General features: G+C 39.3%; 1 protein-coding gene and 1 long non-coding RNA gene across 3 annotated transcripts; one reads left to right on the top strand and one right to left on the bottom strand.

Moving 5' to 3' along the window:
- Positions 1–1,105: 1,105 nt before the first annotated feature.
- Positions 1,106–15,534, bottom strand: C1D (C1D nuclear receptor corepressor). Of its 2 annotated transcripts, none has more exons than XM_036380758.2 (5): positions 15,340–15,534; positions 6,804–6,950; positions 5,103–5,169; positions 4,558–4,613; positions 1,106–1,744 (listed from the first exon to the last, which is right to left on the bottom strand). In XM_036380758.2, exons 2-5 carry the CDS (start codon positions 6,948–6,950, stop codon positions 1,568–1,570), a joined length of 447 nt encoding a protein of 148 aa, XP_036236651.1. In that variant the 5' UTR covers positions 15,340–15,534; the 3' UTR covers positions 1,106–1,567. The 2 variants fall into 2 exon arrangements, with proteins under 2 accessions (XP_036236651.1, XP_036236654.1); XM_036380761.2 differs by lacking the exon at positions 15,340–15,534 and adding an exon at positions 9,476–9,942.
- Positions 15,535–15,621: 87 nt separating this feature from the next.
- LOC118685089 (uncharacterized) lies at positions 15,622–17,954 on the top strand. The gene is made up of 2 exons (XR_004979921.2): positions 15,622–15,727; positions 16,212–17,954. It is a non-coding gene; the product is annotated as an uncharacterized LOC118685089 (long non-coding RNA).
- The last annotated feature ends 2,143 nt before the right edge of the window (positions 17,955–20,097 follow it).

Raw genomic sequence — 20,097 nt, 5'->3', positions numbered from 1 at the left:
ATAGCTCTTTCATTTGACACAACCATGACATTAACCTGAAGAAACAAAGCACCGTCATTTTAGTTTTTTATAGGCCTTTGACATGTATACTCACATAAGCAGTCCTGTGGATCTGAGGCAGCAAGGTTAGGTACCCACATCTAAATAGTTCTCTTGTTAGATGGATTGAAGGCATTGCTATTTACCTGAAGAGCTTATTGTAAACAAAAATATGTAAATTCATACCAGTCACTAAAAAAGTTTCTAGACATGTAATGAGTTTAATAAACTTGTCAATGCATTGAATTTTTCCTTTCAAATGTGTATTTTTATATAACAATTAGGGAAAAACCTAATTTTTAGGGAATTAGGGAAACAATTAGGGAAAAAATTTTTAGATAACAATTAGGGAAAAACCTTCATTTTAATACCTAATTCAGTTTAGTTCACACTCTGCATTGCCTGCTGCAGTACAATGCCAAGGACAGCAACCATCCACTGAACATCATTCAGCTTGCAATACCAGAGCTTTGTTCTTATCATTTTATACTAACAACATTTCCCAAAGACTTGAATGAACTGCTACCCATACTGCATTTTTTTGAGCTAAATCTTCTATTTTTCCTTTGTAATTGTTAATTCCTTGCTAATTGTTAAATAGCTTTTGGGCAGATAACTGAGCTTTGCATTGCAGAATACTGAAAACTGAACCCACCTAACACCCCACCCTTCCTAAACAACTAATCTTCACATTTTGAGGAAAAATACAGTATTTCCAAGACAGAGCAGTAGCTTTTTTTGCACCTGAGGATGCTTTCCCTAATGAAGACTTGAGAAACACCAATAGATGGCCACACTCTTACCACCCCAGAGCACATTTCTCCCAGCATTAGCACTAAGGGAGGAGCACTGCAGCCAAAATTCGATCAAGCTCCTGCATGTGCTGTTTCCTAATACCCATCCCCAGCCTGCTCCTTTTCTTTCGACCCCACAAATTGCCTTAGGGGATATGTAACTTTTTCACTGACTAGACACAAGGGCTTAGAGCAGAATCCAGGGTGTTTGCTTGTGACCCTTGAAGCCCTGCTTTCTCAGAGGCAACAGAAGTAAGGAAATATTGCACACCTTCAAGTTGAAAAGAGTTTAATACAATGAATAAGGCTTACAAAACTCTAAAACTAAGGCATTTCACACAATGCTCTTTCATAAACACCACAGACTGGATAGCAGTGTTCGAAACTTTTTAATATTGAGGAGATTGATTGACAAAAAAGTGTCAACAAATCATTTAAAAATTGAATTCATAGGCATTATAAACAAAACATCACTAGTATTTATTACCAGCAAGTATATGTCAGGTTATTATCATGTGAGTAATGAAATGTCCAATGTGCATCAAATGGCACTTTTAGATACACATTAAATGTGATCACCGCAGTGACAAATGTTCTGGACAAAATACAATCCTGTAAAATTTGTAAGTATAAATTAATCTGTTATACAGCTCTTCTATGAGATGCATGCAGTATGCAAAACATTTCCAAGTAAGTTCTAGGTGTCCACAATTCTTATGAGGGGAAAAATAGATTTAGTCCTTTTGTCTCTTTTTTCCTTTAACAGGAGATTTGGAAGTATATTCATTTTCTGCATTTGGTTCCCAGAGCGCATTTTTTACAAATCTAGAAGCAGCTCCTTTATCAAGTTTGGATGCCTTTTTCTTGTCTGCTATTTCCTTGACCTTGTTCATGTATGTTCTTATTCTCTCCTAGGGAGAAAAAAAAAGGAAAAGTATTTCAAACCATTCTCCCAAGATTACTGCTAAAATGAATCGATGAGTAGAAGTTCTTCACACTATACACTTCTAGAACTATAATACCTAGAAGAATAGTATTACTTAAATAAATATACCAGGCCCTTTGCAAACTTGAGACTTTCCTTTAGCATATTTTCCATCACAGGTACCTACCACACATCTGCATGACACCCACTATAACAGGAACACAAAGTCCTACAGACATGCAGACTCTGCATTTAATTTGCAGAGATATGGGAACTGTCCTTGCAAGCAAAGTTAGAAAATAAAATACTGAACTCAGTTTGGAGTTTGACCTACATAAAGATGCCAAAATAATATTTAGGTATTTGACATATTTATGGATGCATTATACTACCTAACTACTGTCCACAAAAAAAAACAGAATCAGCAAGTCCAAGCAAAGCTAAAAAGGCATCTTACACAAAATCAAAGATGGTACAAGCATCACACATGTCTGTACCCCAGAAGTTTAGGGCTTAAGTTCCTGAAATGGTCAAGAGGTCTTATTAAAGAACTTATTTAGGGCAACCTGATGAATTTCCAGCCATATCAGAAGTTCATTTTATGGCCATAAATAACAATACAGGCTATTTCCAGGGAAAAGGGCATGCCTATATGACATATCTTAGCCTATCAATTATTTGGTGTTTATGGGGGGTTTTTTGACCAAACCACAACTTGGACTCAGCCCCACAGAAGTATACCCTCCCAGCTTAACAATCTCATTTATGTGCCTACTCATCCTCATCTGCTCCTGCAACAAATAAAGAAAATTACTTTGAGAGGGTAGTAAGCAGCTTTAAGATGATAGGAATCTCCCTCTGATAAGTGCCTGCTTCTCTTCACTGACAAGGGAGTACACTTACAGTAACTCTGCAAAATATTTAACAATTTGGTTTACAGATTTCAAGTCTACATATTTAGCCTAATATAGCCTTTAACTGTAGGGCCTTTGGATGTTATGGTCATACAAACAACAGTAATATATATACACATATATGTAGTGCTCTGATACCTGAATTATGAATGTGGATTAACAGAATATGTGTGGATGTTGCTAAAATAAATTTTGATATTTCTCACATTTCTCACAGCCATTGCCACCTCTTTGAATCTGGAACAAAAGTTACAAGACTTACACTACAGAACCGATTTTCAACTCTTCAGTGATCATTTTAAGCGACTGTCAAAAACTTGGCCACTCCTTCTGTATCAAAAACACAGCTTTAACAAGGAGGGCTTTAGAGGGTCTGAAATCATGATCGGACATAATATTTCTTTGGTGACTGAGATGGCTAATGAGAACAGATGGCAAACCTACATGTATTAACATGGGAAAAAGGAGCTGGAAAATGTCAACTTGACAAAAGAAATTAATTCTGATAGCCTGAGTGTGAGTTTTATTAATACAGTTTGAATACCTGTATGTACACAAGGAGAGCAATTCTACAAACAAAATAATCATGACAGAAAGTCTTTTTTAATTCCCTTTCCACATGAATAAGAACATCACAATGTCTTAGAAGGAAGAAATGTGCATTCATTCAACCTTGATACTTGCAAAAGGAAAAGAGATCTGAGTAACAAACAAGGCTATGAAAATATTCAATCTTTCTTCAGAGCTAAAACAGCAGTTGTGAAGCAAAATACAAAATACATAAAATACCCACAGCAGAAGAGATAAAAGTTCATAGTATCACTAAATTAACATGATATTCAAACACTACATGATATAGGAGGAACAAAAAACTGACACAAAGCTCACAAAGTATTAACTGATGCATTTTTTAATATGATACAGTCTAGACTACTGAAAACCTCGCAAATTTTAAAATAGAAGTATTCTTGTTATTCAGGCTAGCTTTCTACATTTTTAGTCCTCTCTCCCATTCCACTGGTAATGCAAGGATTATATTTAAGCTAACTATTTCACATCTGCTGAGATTTAATATTTTCATTTATTCAGGAATTAAAATGAGTAGTGAGAAGTTTGGATTTCTATTTTTTCTTCAGGCTAAATGATTCAGATTTTTAAGTCAGCAGAATTTTCAAGATAGCTGGCTTTCTTTACTGTAGTCATGCATCAAAATGGAATATAAAGACAAAACTAAAGATTTATTATAGGTCGTAAATATGTCACTAATGCAGAATTACTGGACAATACACATACAACTGGTGCCAAAAAAGCTTTTAGCTTTGTTGCGGAACTGGATTCTTTACTGCTGAGAAAATGAATTATTGAAGGGCTTGGAAGGGGGAGGGGGGCACTTTCCCGTCTTCACTAGTAAATCAACCACACTGTACTTTTAGAGTCATACAAAAGTAAGAAAAGGCAGCCTCAGAGATTAACATGATTCCAAGTATTTATAAGGAAAAAAATGCCATACTGGAAGTTATAAATTATTATCAGGCCTGTAACACTTTTCCATTTAACAGATACAAGTGAAAAGTTGCTCTGCACAGAATCCAATTCTCGACCAAAGGTGGAAAAAAAGAAAAGATAAGATGATATCATTCATCATCCTTTTATAATTTCAGCAGACTCTACAACTTTATTTTAAACAGTACTGTTTAAAAGTAAAAAAATTACTTTCTTAATTTAAAGAGCCCAGCAGGGCATATAAGTAGTTTATAACACCATGTAGCATATGCATGCTATTAGAGCAATGTATCATTTTGAAATGTAGATATAAACATTTTTAAACTTCCATTTGGGCTAACCATCCTACACAAGTAGGACACGTGTAGTGTACGCAACTCACCAGCTCTTGTTTCACTGGATGTTCCTTTGGATTGATTCCCTGGGTAGCCAAGTATACTACAAGAAAAAAAACAAGCTTGTTTTGAAATTGAAAGCTATCTATGACTGAAGACCCTATCAAGCAGTCACATAGGAAAACCAAGGCTTCCACATAAAATCATTAGTAAGAATTGTTAACAGTGTCATTAAGTATCTGACAAACTATTATTATTAAATATTGCAGCTAAAATACCCCCAACAACTAAAATGGTTAAAATTTAACAACTAAAATGGTTAAACTTTCAGTCCTTTAAAGAACAGAAAAGACTGCCACAAAGGAACCAGAAACATACTCACGCATGTACAAAATTAGCTTTTCTAAATATAGATTTTTGATTCAGAATTTCAACATCATTTACCCTATGGTTGGCAATAATGTGGGTACTCAGGGTAATTACAAGTTTTTAATTATTTGGCTATGAGATATGATTATTTAGTGTTTGTGGCTGTCTAGATGTTTGACTGCTAATCATAAATACTACGTTTTTCTTTACACCACATACTTACCCCAGAACATAGAATTTAATGTGTACACCGAAACCAGATCCAGCTTTGCTTGCTCAAGAGGATCTAACTAGAATGAAAAAAAAACCATTATATTTGAAGATTTTTAAGCAAGATATGCACAGATTGTGGTAATGTGCACATTTTATAATTGCAAATGTATTCATAAAAGAATACACACTGAAGGAGCATGTTTTTGCATCACAAGTTCACTGAGACTGTGTTTATGCCTTATTTCCATGCCATCACAGGACCATTCATTCTCTCCTCTCCAAGTATTCGTGTAATTCTCCCAGTCTGAAGTTAAACACCACAGTGCCATACACCAAAAGCACAATCCCTTAGCATGTATCTCTTAAGACTACTGTTCCCATAGTCAGAAATAAAGTCCCTTTTTTTCCACAGAAACTTAATTCAAAATAGTTGTTGCTATCAATGGAAGGGGAAAAAAAGTTTAAAAGTTGCTGAAACACAAACATCAATATACAATCAATGAATGTTAACATGACACATGGCAGACCGTGTCTTCAACGCATGTCAGAATACTTATGGATATAAAGCAAAGGAAGGATAAAGGTAATGAAAGGGTTTTTGTTTCCCTTGACTGTCTAAGTCAATTTATTATTTTAGTCCTACACGACTTCCAGAAACTCTAATAATATCATTGTAGAGCTCACTATTCTAACATGGATACTGTAAAAAGATCTGTGTTGTCAAGACCGTTTTCTTCATAATTTATTTGTGTAAGAAATCCTCACAGGATAAAGAAGTTCCCTCATGTGTTGCCTTTTTCTTGCCCTACAGAAATAAATTACACATTAGGCTTTAAATGTTATAAGACAGAGACGCTTATATGAAATTCTCAGGCACTACCTTGCTCTAAAAAAAGTCACATTTTGCAGACTTATAGCATAGCTAGAGGAGAGAGCTCAGGTTCTGCAAGTCTAGACTTCTGGAATCAGATCAATTCTCACTTCTGCCAGTTCACCTTCACATCCTGCTGGGTACATCAGTTCCATTCAGTTTGCTGTGAAGAAGTCTCAATCAAAAATGTGAGTGACCTCTCCATTATGGACAAGCATGTTAAGGAAGGTCAGGAATAAGCTATAATGTCCCTGAGCTAAATGTCTCACTGGTGTCGCGGTGAGGGAAACTTGGACGCTCAATATGAGTGTTTAGCAAGCTTCGTTTATTGAAGAGAGCATCATCAGACTTTTATGCACAACAAGTAATAAGCTCATACATATTCTGCAAGCTAAGCAATCTATTGGCTATACTACAATATCAGCTCTTCCTCATACCTTAGGGGTTACATCTTTCTTTTCTCATGTCTCTCTCACTACTTGTTATTGTACCACAGCTATGGTCAAGGACACAGTGTTTTGCAGGTGCAGGGACCCAGATTAGCTGCATCCTCCCGATTCTTGGTCCAGAACGTGGCCTCTGTCACGTAGCCGTTCTTCCACACACTGGTAAAGTTATCACTTATCAGCTTGGAAGAGCATGTGTTGCATTGTTGAGCTTGTAAGACCATCTAGATTTCTTAGAAATGTAAGGACTTAACAGTAAGTGTCAAGCGTAGGAGTGTCACTTTTGTTATTTCTCAGCGCAGTGGTTGGCCTAACAGACCCTGTTATTTCAGTTCAGGCTCTCAAGTATTTGTGTATTAACAAGGAAAAGAGTTTAAAAAGGAAGATAACTTACCTTTTGCAAAAGCTCACTCCTAGAAACTGACATCATTGTCTTCAGCATCTCATCTACAGAACCAAGAGACTTTTCAAATGCTGTGAGATAATCATGAATTTCAGTGGGGTATTCTTCCATGTTATTATCATCTTCTGACATTTCCATCTGGAAAGTGGAAACAAAAATAATAATCATTTCATTAAGTACCTACAGACTGTAGGTACTTTAAAGACTGCAATTTACAACACAAAGCATTAGCATTCATTCATTAAACATTATAAGAAATGCCTACATGTGAAGAGTTTCTTGCAGATAATGCCAGCAGCAACATTGTAAAAGGTTCTGCCATTTCAGGGATATCTCCTAACTCCTGTGCAAAATGGCATGACGGATCATTACAATTTGCACAACTTTAGTGCCTATTCTTGCAACGGTTCTAAAACAGTATTTAGCTTTTATAATCTGTGATAGAAAGAAATTATTTGCATGTTTAAAAGAGGTGTTCTATAAATCACACTATATAAAGAGCTACACCAAGCAGCAGGCAGGATACCAGGAAAAACAAAACCAAAACTATCTAACTAACAAAAAAAAACCCCAAACTACAAACCAAACCAATGGAGATACAGTCTCTCTTAGAAAGAGACATTACTTCAGCACCAGTTATGTCATGGTCAGTTCATTTAGCAGTAGATCCAAAAAATTCTTCTTGTGAACCCTGTATCCAGCTTTCTGAAGTCCCTATGGGGTATTATAATCCCCAATATAACTCTACCTGTAGCAAAGCTGAGTTGATTTTGGGATTTCAGAATACTCTTGCAATCTTGTCAACACATCAGTGCAACTAGGAAATAAGATGTGAAAAATCCCAAAGCACCCTTTTTTTGTTCCCAGAATTCACAGTACCATGGTATGGCTACTGCCAAGCCATCTGGCTGCTAGTTTATAATCAATATCTTTAATTCCTCTCGTATCATAAATCAGGTATTATCTTGGGGAGTAAATGTTACTTAGAGCTACGTTATTTTCTACAATATCTACTGAGCACCAACTTTTCGAATGTTCTAAGGAAAAAAGAGAAGAAATATGTTATTTTTCCTGCCTATTTGGTGAGCTGAATCAAGAAAAGTGGGAACACCTGGATCACTGCAGACTTTTCTTGGACTAAAGTGTGATAATCCCACTCTCCAGGTGCTGAGTACAGAGAGAAGGAACAGAAATCAAAGAGACTGCACTTTATCAATGAACACCAAGCCACACAGTCAGTACAAACAGCAAGAGCTGTCACATCACTGCAGTTTGTTTTAGATAATGATTTGATCTTTCCCTTTCCCTGGCAAGAGCAGGGATGTGTGAGAGAGGTTTATTTTTATTTATATTGTCTCTTGGAGGTCAAAAAGGAAGACAATTGGGAGAAAAAATGGTGTGGAGCTACTCAAGCTTGCCTGCAACTTCAGTTTTAACCACACCACGTGATTTCAGAAATATGATCAGGCAGTTAACAAGCCCAGTTGCACTGCTATTGTTTGCACAGTTAAGAATTATAATCCTACTCAGCTGCATGACTGCTCATCCTGGTCAGAGCTGGTTTTCACACTGAGTACAGAATCACAATGCCAGCCATGGTAAAGGTCCCCTCCCCACCCCAGCATGTAAGCCACACACCACATACATAAGTATTACTTCTGTCAGCTGTGGCAGACCCAAGGAAGAAAGCTGAGCTGGATCCACAAGATGCTGCCCACAGAAAGGCAAAATACCAATACAATTATTTCTGACATTCACAATAACACTTCTTGTGTTTCGTTCTACTCTCCTAACCACCTGCTTTATAATCTGCCATGTTAGGTTGATTAAAAGGGTTCAGAAACAATGTTTGTTATTAACTTTTGGTCATATAATACAGCATTAAAAACCCCTCAAAATTACAAAAGAAACTATATTTTCCTAGTTGTTAATACAGCCAAGTTTGGTAAGAAGGTGTCTGTCAACACATGTTACCTACACTTACACAAACAGGAAGAGGGGTAATCCAATCCAACAATCACTTACAGATCTTTCCATCACTGCAATACTTAACCTACTATGGTCTTGATTTGACAGGCAGGCATGAACACAGTGATAAATTCCAACTTCTCTCTCTCCCTTAATCAGTGTATCCAGCACCAGCAAGAACAAAAAAGAGAACTAACAAAAGCCTATAGCAAGTATGTGTTACCAAAATTAACTGGAGCTGGTTTACAAGGATAAGCAGTCACATATTTGAAATTCTTTTCAGTATACCAAGTTAGAATTAAGGAATAAGACAGAAGCAGAATAGGAGCATAGAAGGAAAAGATAACAAATACAGTCTGAAATACATTTTGCTATCATTGCTGTCTCACGAACCAGAAAGAATTATGCTTATCCTCATATTTACTGAATATTTATTTACTCAACACTATTAGCCAGGAAAGGGAAAAATCTGTCTTGGTTTGAAAGGCAGGTGTTTGCCAATGAAGGCAGGAACCTCCCTTGGAATGGAAAAATATGACCCACTTCCCTCCAAATTATTATAAATTTGAAATTAAGGGGATTTCAGGCAAAGATATGGGAAAGGAATAATAGACCTTTACTAGTATGTATACGGATAAGAAGGCAAACAAAAACAACAATGGCAGAACACAAAAACACCAAACAGAACCACAAACCCAGTTGGAGCCTCTCTCGGCTGTCGGGCACTTTCCCCTTCGGTGCAGTTCCAGCCACAGCCGGCAGGGGCGCTGGTGGCTCCCGGCCGGGCACGGCGGATCCCCGCGCCGGCAGGGGGCGCTGCGGCGCGAGCTCAGCCGCGTCTCCCTCACGTGGTAATGGCGGGCGGGCTGGATGGCGAAGAGGGCTGCAGCAGGAACCTCGGAGCGGCGGCTGGGACTGTAGAGGCAGGCACACCCGGGGGCAAAAGAAAATGTAACGGAAAACCCCGCAGCTTTAGCAGGAGCTTCGGGGAGGTCGGCTGGACACGGGGTGCTAGGTAAAAGTGTAGCAAAAAAGCCCGAGGCAGCGTCAGAAAACGGAGAGTCTGGGCAGCAGCAGCCGGGCTCCTCTGCAGCAGCTGCCACACGCAGCGGGGAGACGCGCCCTCCGGGAAGGGGGAGAGGGTCGGGTCCGGGTTTTCCCCTGAGGTACCCCAGTAGATGGTGAGGGTCCTTTCCAGCCGGATCGGGTGTTAATCAGGTCCCAGTTCATCAGCTGCTCTTACGAGCAAAGGCTGACCTGAGGTAGGAGAAGCAGTGGGAGGACAAAAGCTCTGTAGTGGCAGCAAATCCTCCGGGCAGCGACCACAGACCGACTGTTCCTCTGTCCCTCCTCCGATGCCGAGAGAGAGAGAGCCGGGGCGAAGCCCAGCCCCTCACGCCCCAGCCAGAATCTCACCATATCTCTGCCCTTCCCAAGAAAAAGCCCCTCAGGTAAGAGAATAGGCAGCCGCACCCTTCCCCCACCTTGGCCATTTCTTTTGTCTCCCATAAGTATCGGTTGTTATTGTCTCTTACAACAAATGGGACAAAATTCCATGAAAGAAAAAAGAAAGAAAAGGAAAAATCTTAACCTCCAACAACCGAACTTCAATGGAAGAAGGCTGCCCTTTAGCCTGTGTAAAGAACCATTCACTGATAAGTCTGCTGCTTCTGCCTGGGGAGCGGGAAGAAATTATTAAACTTGTGTTTTCTGTTCACTTCAACAGGAACTAGCAAGTTCCTACTCCTGCTGTGTAGAGACCTCTGTCTGTATTTCCGTTACACTGTTGTTTCAGCATAAGTAATCTCTAAACATGCCAACAATGAGGCAAGTCAACAGCCTTAAATAATTTTGAGCAAACTACATTAAAAACGTGTACACTAGAAACTCCAAAAAACTGTTTCTGCCAAAGTCAACACATGGGTTGTGTACTCACACCTGCACAATGACAAAGCCAAAGATAGCAGGGAACTCCATGACTCTCTAAACATACACCCAAAAGCTATACTGCCCTCAGTAGTTATGTTTCAGTTATTAAATAACAAACAAAATTTTCCTCAAAGTTCTTCAAGTGTTTATTTTTGTATTTTGAATAAGCAAAAACTTAAGTCAGTCCCTGAAGACAATGTTAATTAGACAGATTTTCTTATTTGAATTTATTGACTTTCAACCAGATTTTATTTGGGACTGAGTTCTCACTTTAAAAATTAAGGATAGTAGAAATATTCAGATAAGAGAAGTAATGAAAAATTCTAGCTAGGTAAGGCAAACAATGGGGAATTCTAAAGGAAATAAGATAGAATTTTCATTATCAAGCAATAAGACCTATGATGCATAACACATAACCTGTGGTTGTGCAATGGTAACACTTTAAAATTTTGAGAATGCAAAGAAAGGTTCATAACCCATAAACATAAATACAAAAGAAATTGACTACTTTGATTAAGGACACAGAGGCAAAAAAACTGATGAAAAATGTTGTACAACTTCCTAACACAAACTGACCAGAAACAAACTTCCTTTTTAATAACCCTGAGCTGCCATGTCGTTTTTGGGGAAAAACCCCATAAGAATATGTATTTGAGGAAGAAAAGGACTTTAGATTGCAAAAGTAAACGAATTTCATGAGAAAATTTATGCATTGCATTTAGGTCTGTTTAAAAAAAAATGTTTGTTAGTTTCCATAGGTACAAGATTTCTGAATATTCTGAAATTTCTGAAAAATTCTGAATAAATTCTCATTTATTCAGAAAGATGACTGCATTTTCTGCTTAGAACACAAGGAACACCTTGTTCTCTTTGCAGTCAACATATCAATATACTATAAACCAAAGTAGGTAATACAAACTGCAGAAAGGGAGGGAAATATCAGACATTATTAATGAACCACAGAAAAGACACAAATATGAAAAGGAGAAAGAGAAAATATGTCATCTTCTGCAGACTCGATAAAAACAACTACACAAGTGACAATCAAAAGCAGTTTGCTGTAGTGTTAACATGGCTATTAATCTAAGATACCTTCATATGGCATTTAACTTGGTTGTATTTTAAATAAAAACAAACAGAATACAGATGGTTGTGGACAATACTACTAGCAAACAGTAGTCAATTTTCAGGTGGCTTTTATGAATAATCTTTTAATATATCTAGAGGTGATTTAACACAAGCCTTAGAAAGCAATTGCCAGCTGCTTAGAAAGCAAAACCAAACTTCCCTCCCTGCTCACACCCCCCCCTCTGCCCCCCGCAAAGCCCCATACTGAAAGATATAAACTCTAATTAGGCCATAAGTACCTCTATGAGAGATTTTACTGAAGATACTCGGTGAACATAGTAGAAGCTACATGCATCTGTCAACATGGTAATAAGAAACCACTCGAGCAGAAATGAAAAATGCTCAGTGTTAGCATCATGCATGTGGTTTTCAAGTGGAATTAAAACTGCAAGTTTGGGATATTTCGTAACATGTAAACAGAAGACAAAAAGCGATTTAGCATTCTGCTAAATATTGCAATTTACTCATCATGTTAATTCTTGCCTATTCCTTAAACACTAAAAGGCCTTTTCTTCATACTTAGCTCAGATCCTTTATTTTTTCAGATTTTTCACCTAATAAAAATCAGATTAGGTAATTAAATTATTTCTTCTTTTCATGGATATTTACTGATTGCATGGAGGAAAAAAACAAACTAGAGAAAACAAAAACAAACCCAAAACCTTTCAGTCAGGACATATAAAACCGCTCTGAAATTCAAAATAAACACATGAACGTCATCGATATGACAAACCATCTCTGTCAGCTCCTGAAAACTGGCACTGTCCTCCCTCTCGTGTGTTCTGACTCACAACCTGCAGTGAATGCAGCTGATGTGCAGGTGCAGCAAAGTGTGTAACTTCTCTAACACTGTAGTTTACTGCTGTGGCTGTAGGGCAACAGAACAATGAGCATTTTAAATTTAAAGCTACCAGAGATGAGAATTAAGTTCTTTGGCCACAAACCTCCTTAGGGCAGAGAAATCCATGTTTGCAAAGTTCTGAGTCCAAAAGGCTGTAATCTGTGACAGACACGTATTATTGCTCATAATAAATAATTACTTGCCCACTAGTCATCACTGTGCCCACAGGCCTGCTTTGCTTTGTCCTTTCAAGCCTGCTTGGGGCAGCTGGAGAGCAAATCTCTACAATTAGAGAACTCTTGCAATGCAAACTCACAGTTCTGTTTGCAAGAAAGATTTCCATTGCAAAAGTAAAAAAGCCTACAATTAAATATCATGTATACACTAGTAGGCTTATCTTGATCCCCTTAAAAATATCCCAACTCAAGCCACGGTAGTTATGTGGGGCATAATTTGCACTATAGTACAACTGGTAAACAGCCCTCAAGAAATCCCTGCCTTCAAATCCAGGCTCCAGCCACCAAAAAATCCTGCACAGAGCCATCCTACAAAACAGCTCACACTTGTCAATCTTTTGCTGATGCCACTGAGTCACTTGAGCTTCAGCAGATTTGCAAAGTTTATTCTAATCTGTTTTAAAAGATTAAAATTTTAAGGGAGAGAATAGTATTATAGGCTCATTTATACTTCAGCCAATAGTGGATATCCTATGGGAAAACAGCTTGGATTAAACATCCCTCATTCACCACAGCCCCATCTATATCCACTCATGTAAAACTTCACTCCATCTGCAAAATTCATAAAACACTTTTACTCTGTAATCAATTGTCCCAAATTCCACATCTTGGATGACACAGTGGCTTAGTGGCTTCTTTTTATGAACAAATCCAATATAACCTGTTTCTTGTTCATCTCCAACCCATCAGTACAACCAGCATAGGTACAATTAAAAAAACAGCTTTCTTCAGGTATGTGCAGAACACTTCTTCATGAGAGGTTTTCATAAAAGCTCCCACACTCAGATATGCTGCCACACTTCAGTTCATGTTCACTCTAAAGTGACACTAAATTTGTGTCTCTAAACTGGTCTTTAAAACATATCCTTTTCTTGGCACTGAACCTACCAGGAACTTCTTGTGCAGCTAAAGACTGTCTCCTTGGACAAATCAGTTTACACACAGTGGGGACAACAATCAATAATGAATACTTCTGTCCTACCAAATTTCCAGCAAACAGGAAATTACCTGCCTGCAGTTTGCACCTCCCGTATACTTGTAAACTATGGAGAGTTTACTACTTCTTAAACCTGCTGCCACTCTCCACTGGTATCAGCACCATTATTATGAATATCCAGAATTAAAGCCAAGAGGTTTTTCCAATCCTTTCAAACTGCTGACCTAGTTTCCTTTAGCCACTGGTTCCACAATACATGTAAAAGCACTTCCCTTTACTAAAATGCCATTTTCTGTATTTGCAATTTGTGTAGTGCCTCTCTGTACCATTTTGAACAGCAATTCAAAATGTATTTTTGACTGGTTCTTATTTGGCAGTGCTATTATTTTTATTTGGCTGTTCACTATTAGAAGCATGTTTACCCATTTTTTGGTTCAATATAATTTAGTAATTGTGAGATGTTTGTGTTCTTAGCATCAATTTTACTGATGCGGGAAAAAACATCTACCTGGAGCTATGGTGGCCAGTCCATTCTGGTGTACTGTTTATTTATTTAGAGGAAAAGCAGATCACAAATGAAAAAACAATGCTAAAAATCTTAGGCCACTTCAAAGAGAAAGGCACTTATCATAAAGGTTTGTGTAACTTGTACACTGCTTTTGTGACATGAAGCCTGAAAATTCTACCAACTTCAAGTTTCTCACACTCTGGAGAAGAGCCTTGGGTTGAGTGTTTTCTCATTTCCTTACCAATGGTCATACTGCCACAGGATTAGCAATAGCCAGGTATTTTAGATTTGGCGTGGGTTTTTTTATACTTTTAAAACCAAGAAATGAGCCAGACACATTTCAGTGTTGATTCTAAAGTCCAGTTCTTCCATTTTTGTTTGTCTCAAAATGAGGCCTTTTAATTGGCAGCATTTAAAGTTTAATTTGCTAGTGGAAGTCCATTCCACAATGCTGGCAGCAACTAAGCTTGTGGTCAGAAAGCTGTGGCAAAGTGACAAGGAAGGGGACATTTTCACCTTAGCAGCAACATAAGAGCTACAGAAATTTCATTACAAAATACTCATAACTTTAAATACTACCTGCCCTTCGTTAGGTGCTGCTTAACTGTGCTCACGGCCGGTATATGCATGCTGTACCTTCTTTTTGAAAAACTTAGCAAAGTTCTCAAGGCTCCTCAAGTTCCAACACTATTTTCCCAATTTTTAACAGGAATGTAACTGTTTACTGCCTACAGAACGTCCATCCTCAAAAAATGCAAAAAAAGCCTGCAGTCCATGTTCTTCTTCTCACGTACACGTGAGCAAGTCGTAAACATGTCATATATTAAACATTCAAGGCCAGGCCGGATGGAGCTCTAAGCAACCTCGCCTAGTGGAAGGTGTCCCTGTCCATAGCAGAGGGGTTGGAACGACACGATCTTTAAAATCCCTTCCACCCCAAACCACGCTGTGATTCCATAAACCTCGTTTATAATGCTCACCAGCAACGCCTGCAGCGCCCACGACGCACGCACAGCCTCCCGACAGCACGCTTCCCCGCTTCCCAAGGCCTCGGGAAAGGCCTAAAGCCACAGGAAGTCGCCAGGGGCACAGCTGGGGGGTGGCCGCTCTTCCCTGCGGGCGGGCGGGCGGCCGAGCACCGCGTGCGGCTCCCGGGCACGGCAACGGTGGGGCGGGACCCGCGCCCGCCACCGGCGGTGACGTCAGGGAGCGGAGCGGGATGCGGAAGTGGCGGTCCGGCGAGCCAGCCTTAAGGGGAAGCGATTCCAATCTCGTAAATGCGCTTGGTCGAAAGGGAGCCAGGCAATAGGGCCCGCAAACAACCGGAAGATTTGATTAGGAAATCATGCACTCGGCATAGGAGTTGGTGTAAGTTAGTCCCGGACATGCACGAAAAGCGCACGGCAGGGGGTTTTGCAGAAAGGGGAAGGGGCACAGGGAAGAGAGAAAGGAAGAATTAAAGGGGAAAGAGAGAGAGAAAGAGAAAGGGATCCAACTAATGTTCAGGGCAGGGATACCTTTTTATGGATAGGTTTCCCTGCCCTGAAGACTCATTTCTCTCTTTCTATGTAAATTAGTTCTCATGCAGTCTGTTCTATCAAGGGTCTTGATCCCTCCTACAGCCCATGCCCGTCTTGGCCTCATTCCTCTGCTTGCATTGTGGTTTGTTGTGCTTATCTCCAAGAACTTAAGCAAGGATATTTATCTGAGAAAAGTGGTACCCTACCTCCTCATGACCCCCTTCTCCAGTCACAACTTGTTCTTCTTCACAGTGTGTTAATACCAACAGTCTTTTGCTATTACCAAGAATTCTTGTCTGATGGGATTCCTATCTGATTCATTGGTTTCACAGCCATCCAGTTATCAGCGTTTGAGACATACATTGGACCCTTATCTTCTGGGATTCTACAGTGGGGAGGGAGATGCTCTTTTAAAGCAGAAACTTGCTTTCCAGCGGCTGGCTCCTCTGAGTGGAGAAGGTAAACAGCCAGCATGACATATCTCCAGCTGTTCCCAAGCTCTTGCAGTTGCTTCCTGGAAAAAAGGAGACACAAACTGTGTATAGAGATGGTCTCCAAAAGCCAGAGATTGCATGGAGTCATCCCAGGGGATCGGCACTGGTTCCTGCCTGACACTGCACATCTTCACCTCACCCTCAAGTGAGAGTTGGTTTCCAGTTGTGTTATTGGCTGTGTTTTCCACTGTGTTTCTCCACAAGTCCGGACGAGGCTACCACAGGGATTGGAAAGACAGAGCACCTCTTCTACGAGGGAATTGATTGTTCAGCCTGGAAAAGTGGCTTAGGGGTGATCTATTTGCTGCCTCCAGTTCCTGAAGGGAACCCACAAGAAAGAGCGGGACATTTTACAAGGACATGTGATGACAGGACAAGAGGGAATGGATCCAAAGCAAGCATAGTTTTAGATTAGGTATTAGGAAAAAATTCTTGACCTGTGCGGGTGGTGAGGCACTGGAGCAGGTTGTTCAGAGAAGCGAATGTCCCATCCCTTGAAGTGTTCCAGGCCCGGCTGGAGGGGCTCTAAGCAGCCTGGTCCAGTGGAAGGTATCCCTGCCAATGGCAGGGGATTGGAACTAGAGGATCCCTAAGGTCCCTTCCAACCCAAGCTATTCTAGGATTCTATAAGATTTCAGCAAATAAATCTAGGTTCAAAATGCAGTGGATTAATATTTCTCCACTGCAAGAGCTCACTGACTGGAAGATTGTACCAACACATCTGTGGCTCCAAAAGATAAGATCCACATTTTACAGATTTACATTCTGATAAATAGTAAAGCAGAAGTCAGTATCTGCATCAACAGTATTGCCATTACTTGCCAAAGACCTCTTTTTGCCTCCTGTTCAGAAGCTCATCTGGAGATTATTGTAAATTACGTTTTGCAGCCTATCCCCTCCAAGATAAGATCACTGGAGTCCTTCATCATAGTCGAAGAGGGCCTCCTCTCAGCTGTAGGTTACCAGGAGCCTGCATATGGCTGACTAAGGTTTGGCTGGTTGCTTGAAGGAAATGTGCTGAGCTGGCTTGCTTAACAACAGAGTGTCTAGAGGAAGAGAAAAACAGGTCCTATCTGGAGAAGGACAAGTTCAAGGCTGGGGAAAGTAGAGTTATATCTCTAGGGGAAGCAGGAGTAGAACTTGGGGATCTTACCTAGCTTCGGTGCACTTCCCTGCACCTTCAATACTTTAAAAAATACCACAAAAGTGAGCTTCCTTTTAATAAGCTGGTTTACATCATCTAAGTGCTATACTGTGTCAATTCTAACTAGATCAGTGTGTACTGCAAATGAGAGTCTTTCTCCCTAGTCCCAGTTGGAAGCATATCTAAAAATCTTCAGATGACATTGTTACTTGTTTACATCTTGCCTCCTTTTCCTGCAAGAGATTTGAAAGTTTAACTTCTCAGTTTCAATCAAAAGTGGCTGCAAATGAGTATTATAAAAGCAGCAAACACAGGGATTATTTAAGAGCCTTTCAGCCATATGTGGGACACATACAGGTAGTAGAATCACTGGGGTAGAGAATGGTATCCCTACTGTATGCAAATATTTTGTTGTAATAATAAAATTTTTCACTGCATTTTCGTAGACATTTCTTATTTTCAAAAAACACAGTCTTAATTATTTCCTCATGCTCATTTTTACTAGTACAAGCACAAAAATATGCACTGTAAATAAAAGAGAATTTAGGGGAGTTTTCTTTTAAAAATATTCAAAAATGGAACAGTCTGAAGGGTAACAGAGAATTAGCAAGACCTGCACTCCTAAACAGAATAATACTTTGCAATTCTAGTATGCCAAATGTCTACAAGGAGGTTAGAGCACTTAATATATGTTTAGTTCATTCTTACCTCAGTATTCACATGTCACAGACCAGGAAATACAGATAGGGGATTTGATTGATAGACTAATTGATTTGCCAAATGTTGGGTAGAAATTGTTGCCAGGGTCTTATTTCCTAAACACAATATTTTGTTTCAATTACAAGATCAAAGGAAAATGCAACATGTGCTGATCAATGTTCAGATTCAGCCAACTCTGTTTGTAGAAGATTGTAACCATGTAGAGCATTAATGCAGTACAGATTGTGCTCTGCATTCCCATACAATGTGGCTCTGTCTCCTTCTACTGGTTTACATTTGTTGTAGATTTGCTCCTACTGGCTCTGGACAGATTTATACTTTTGTTCAGTTAACTGGAGTTCCTCCACTGAGTGCTTACATTGAGTGCCAAGTCTTGGAATTTCTTGAGCCAATTCAGACTCAGGAGATTATTAGGTATAAAAGCATTCATTTTCTGCTTAAAATGGCTGCACTACTTGTTTGGTTTTCTGGAGCAGTGAGTGAGGAGTTAAGAATTCACATTTATCCCAGCCAAAATCTGATTGAGATACAGCTCATATAATGCAAATGGTTTATGCTGGTGCCACTCTGAAAATATACTATTATTTTATATATGGATATCTATAGACAAGTCTATCCACAAAAAGCTGTACTGGCATCTGGTACTTAATGGAAACCATTTAATTTGAGAGGCTTATGAATGATTATTGATTTTTCTCGATCATTCCCAAAACAAGAGCAAACAACCCTGAATATTTTTGCTGAAGTAGTCAAAGTGACAAGCATCTTTAAAATAATTACTGCATTATTATGATGCATCTCATCCACTGCACATACAACGTAATGATTCCTGCAAAGTCAATGTTCTTTGTGGAGCAAAGTGGAGGCCAAATCCTGTAGTCTTGCCTCACTGGACTCACTATACAGCCTGGGTCATGCAAAGAACCAGAGCCTGATGTACAGACCAGCCATGGCAACTCCATCTCCCTGAAACAACACCACTGAAAAAGCTTTGGGAGATGTCATGCAGAAGAAAATGTAAATGAAAAAATTTAGCCTAGATTCTTCTGCTGTGAATCTGGTGTGAATATAACAAAGACTACTAGAAGCTACTTGTAACAAAAAGGTTAATAAACCATTGGCAGGATAAAAATACAGACTCTAAAATCAGACTAAAAATCTGACAAGCAGGCCAGTTTGGGAGATGTTCATGTGTCTAGTACACGTGTCTGAAGGGCACCTTGGGTCTTTTGGAATAGACATTTTGTTATTGTGAGGCCCACTTCTTGGCAGTGTAATCTAATGAATTTGCAATCTAATGAATTTGCAGTGTAATCTAATAAATCTGCAATCCCATGTGTGGGCAGACAGCAAGTTACCAGAAGAGGGTGTAGCAGGAATAAACTGAAGCACAAACATCCATCTGCTTGCCAGTATCACCTGACGTGCACTTGTTCCTTGGTGGATGAAGGGTGAGTACCCAATGTTTCCTCTGGTAAATCAGAAGACAGACATTCCTAAAAGGACAGTGACAGGCAGCTACCTGTCAATGCCCTGTTTATGGGAAATTGTCTCTGCCTGAATTCTTCTGAGACCAGATGTATGCAGGGAAGGAGGCACAGTTAGAGATTTTACAGTGATTTATTACAATGCACATGGTGAGACCAGAGAGACCAAGTATCTATCTGGCTGCCAAATTTGTTTTTCTTACTTGTTAGATGGGATGAGAAGGGGAAGAGAGTCTTGAGGCTAACCCACGTTTTCAGCAACTAAAAATCCTATAGTGGTGACATTAGCACAGTGGAAAAGAAATGCAACCTCCAAAATTTTCCATGTTCTGTTACACTTTGCTGAACTTAGGGGCAGCATGTGTGGCAGCCT

The sequence above is a fragment of the Molothrus ater genome, chromosome 3, assembly GCF_012460135.2.
Source record: "Molothrus ater isolate BHLD 08-10-18 breed brown headed cowbird chromosome 3, BPBGC_Mater_1.1, whole genome shotgun sequence".
In the NCBI taxonomy this organism is placed as follows: domain Eukaryota; kingdom Metazoa; phylum Chordata; class Aves; order Passeriformes; family Icteridae; genus Molothrus; species Molothrus ater.
Note: the sequence above shows the minus strand (reverse complement) of the source record. Positions and strands in the feature narration are given on the sequence as shown.

Bases quoted from the DNA above. Each gene is read 5' to 3' on its own strand.
- C1D (XM_036380758.2), bottom strand. From the start codon at position 6,950: ATGGAAATGTCAGAAGATGATAATAACATGGAAGAATACCCCACTGAA. The intron at 5,170-6,803 runs GTAAGTTATCTT...TTTTCATTCTAG, and splicing joins GGAGTGAGCTTTTGCAAAAG to TTAGATCCTCTTGAGCAAGC. The intron at 1,745-4,557 runs GTGAGTTGCGTA...TTTTCTCCCTAG, and splicing joins ATCCAGTGAAACAAGAGCTG to GAGAGAATAAGAACATACAT.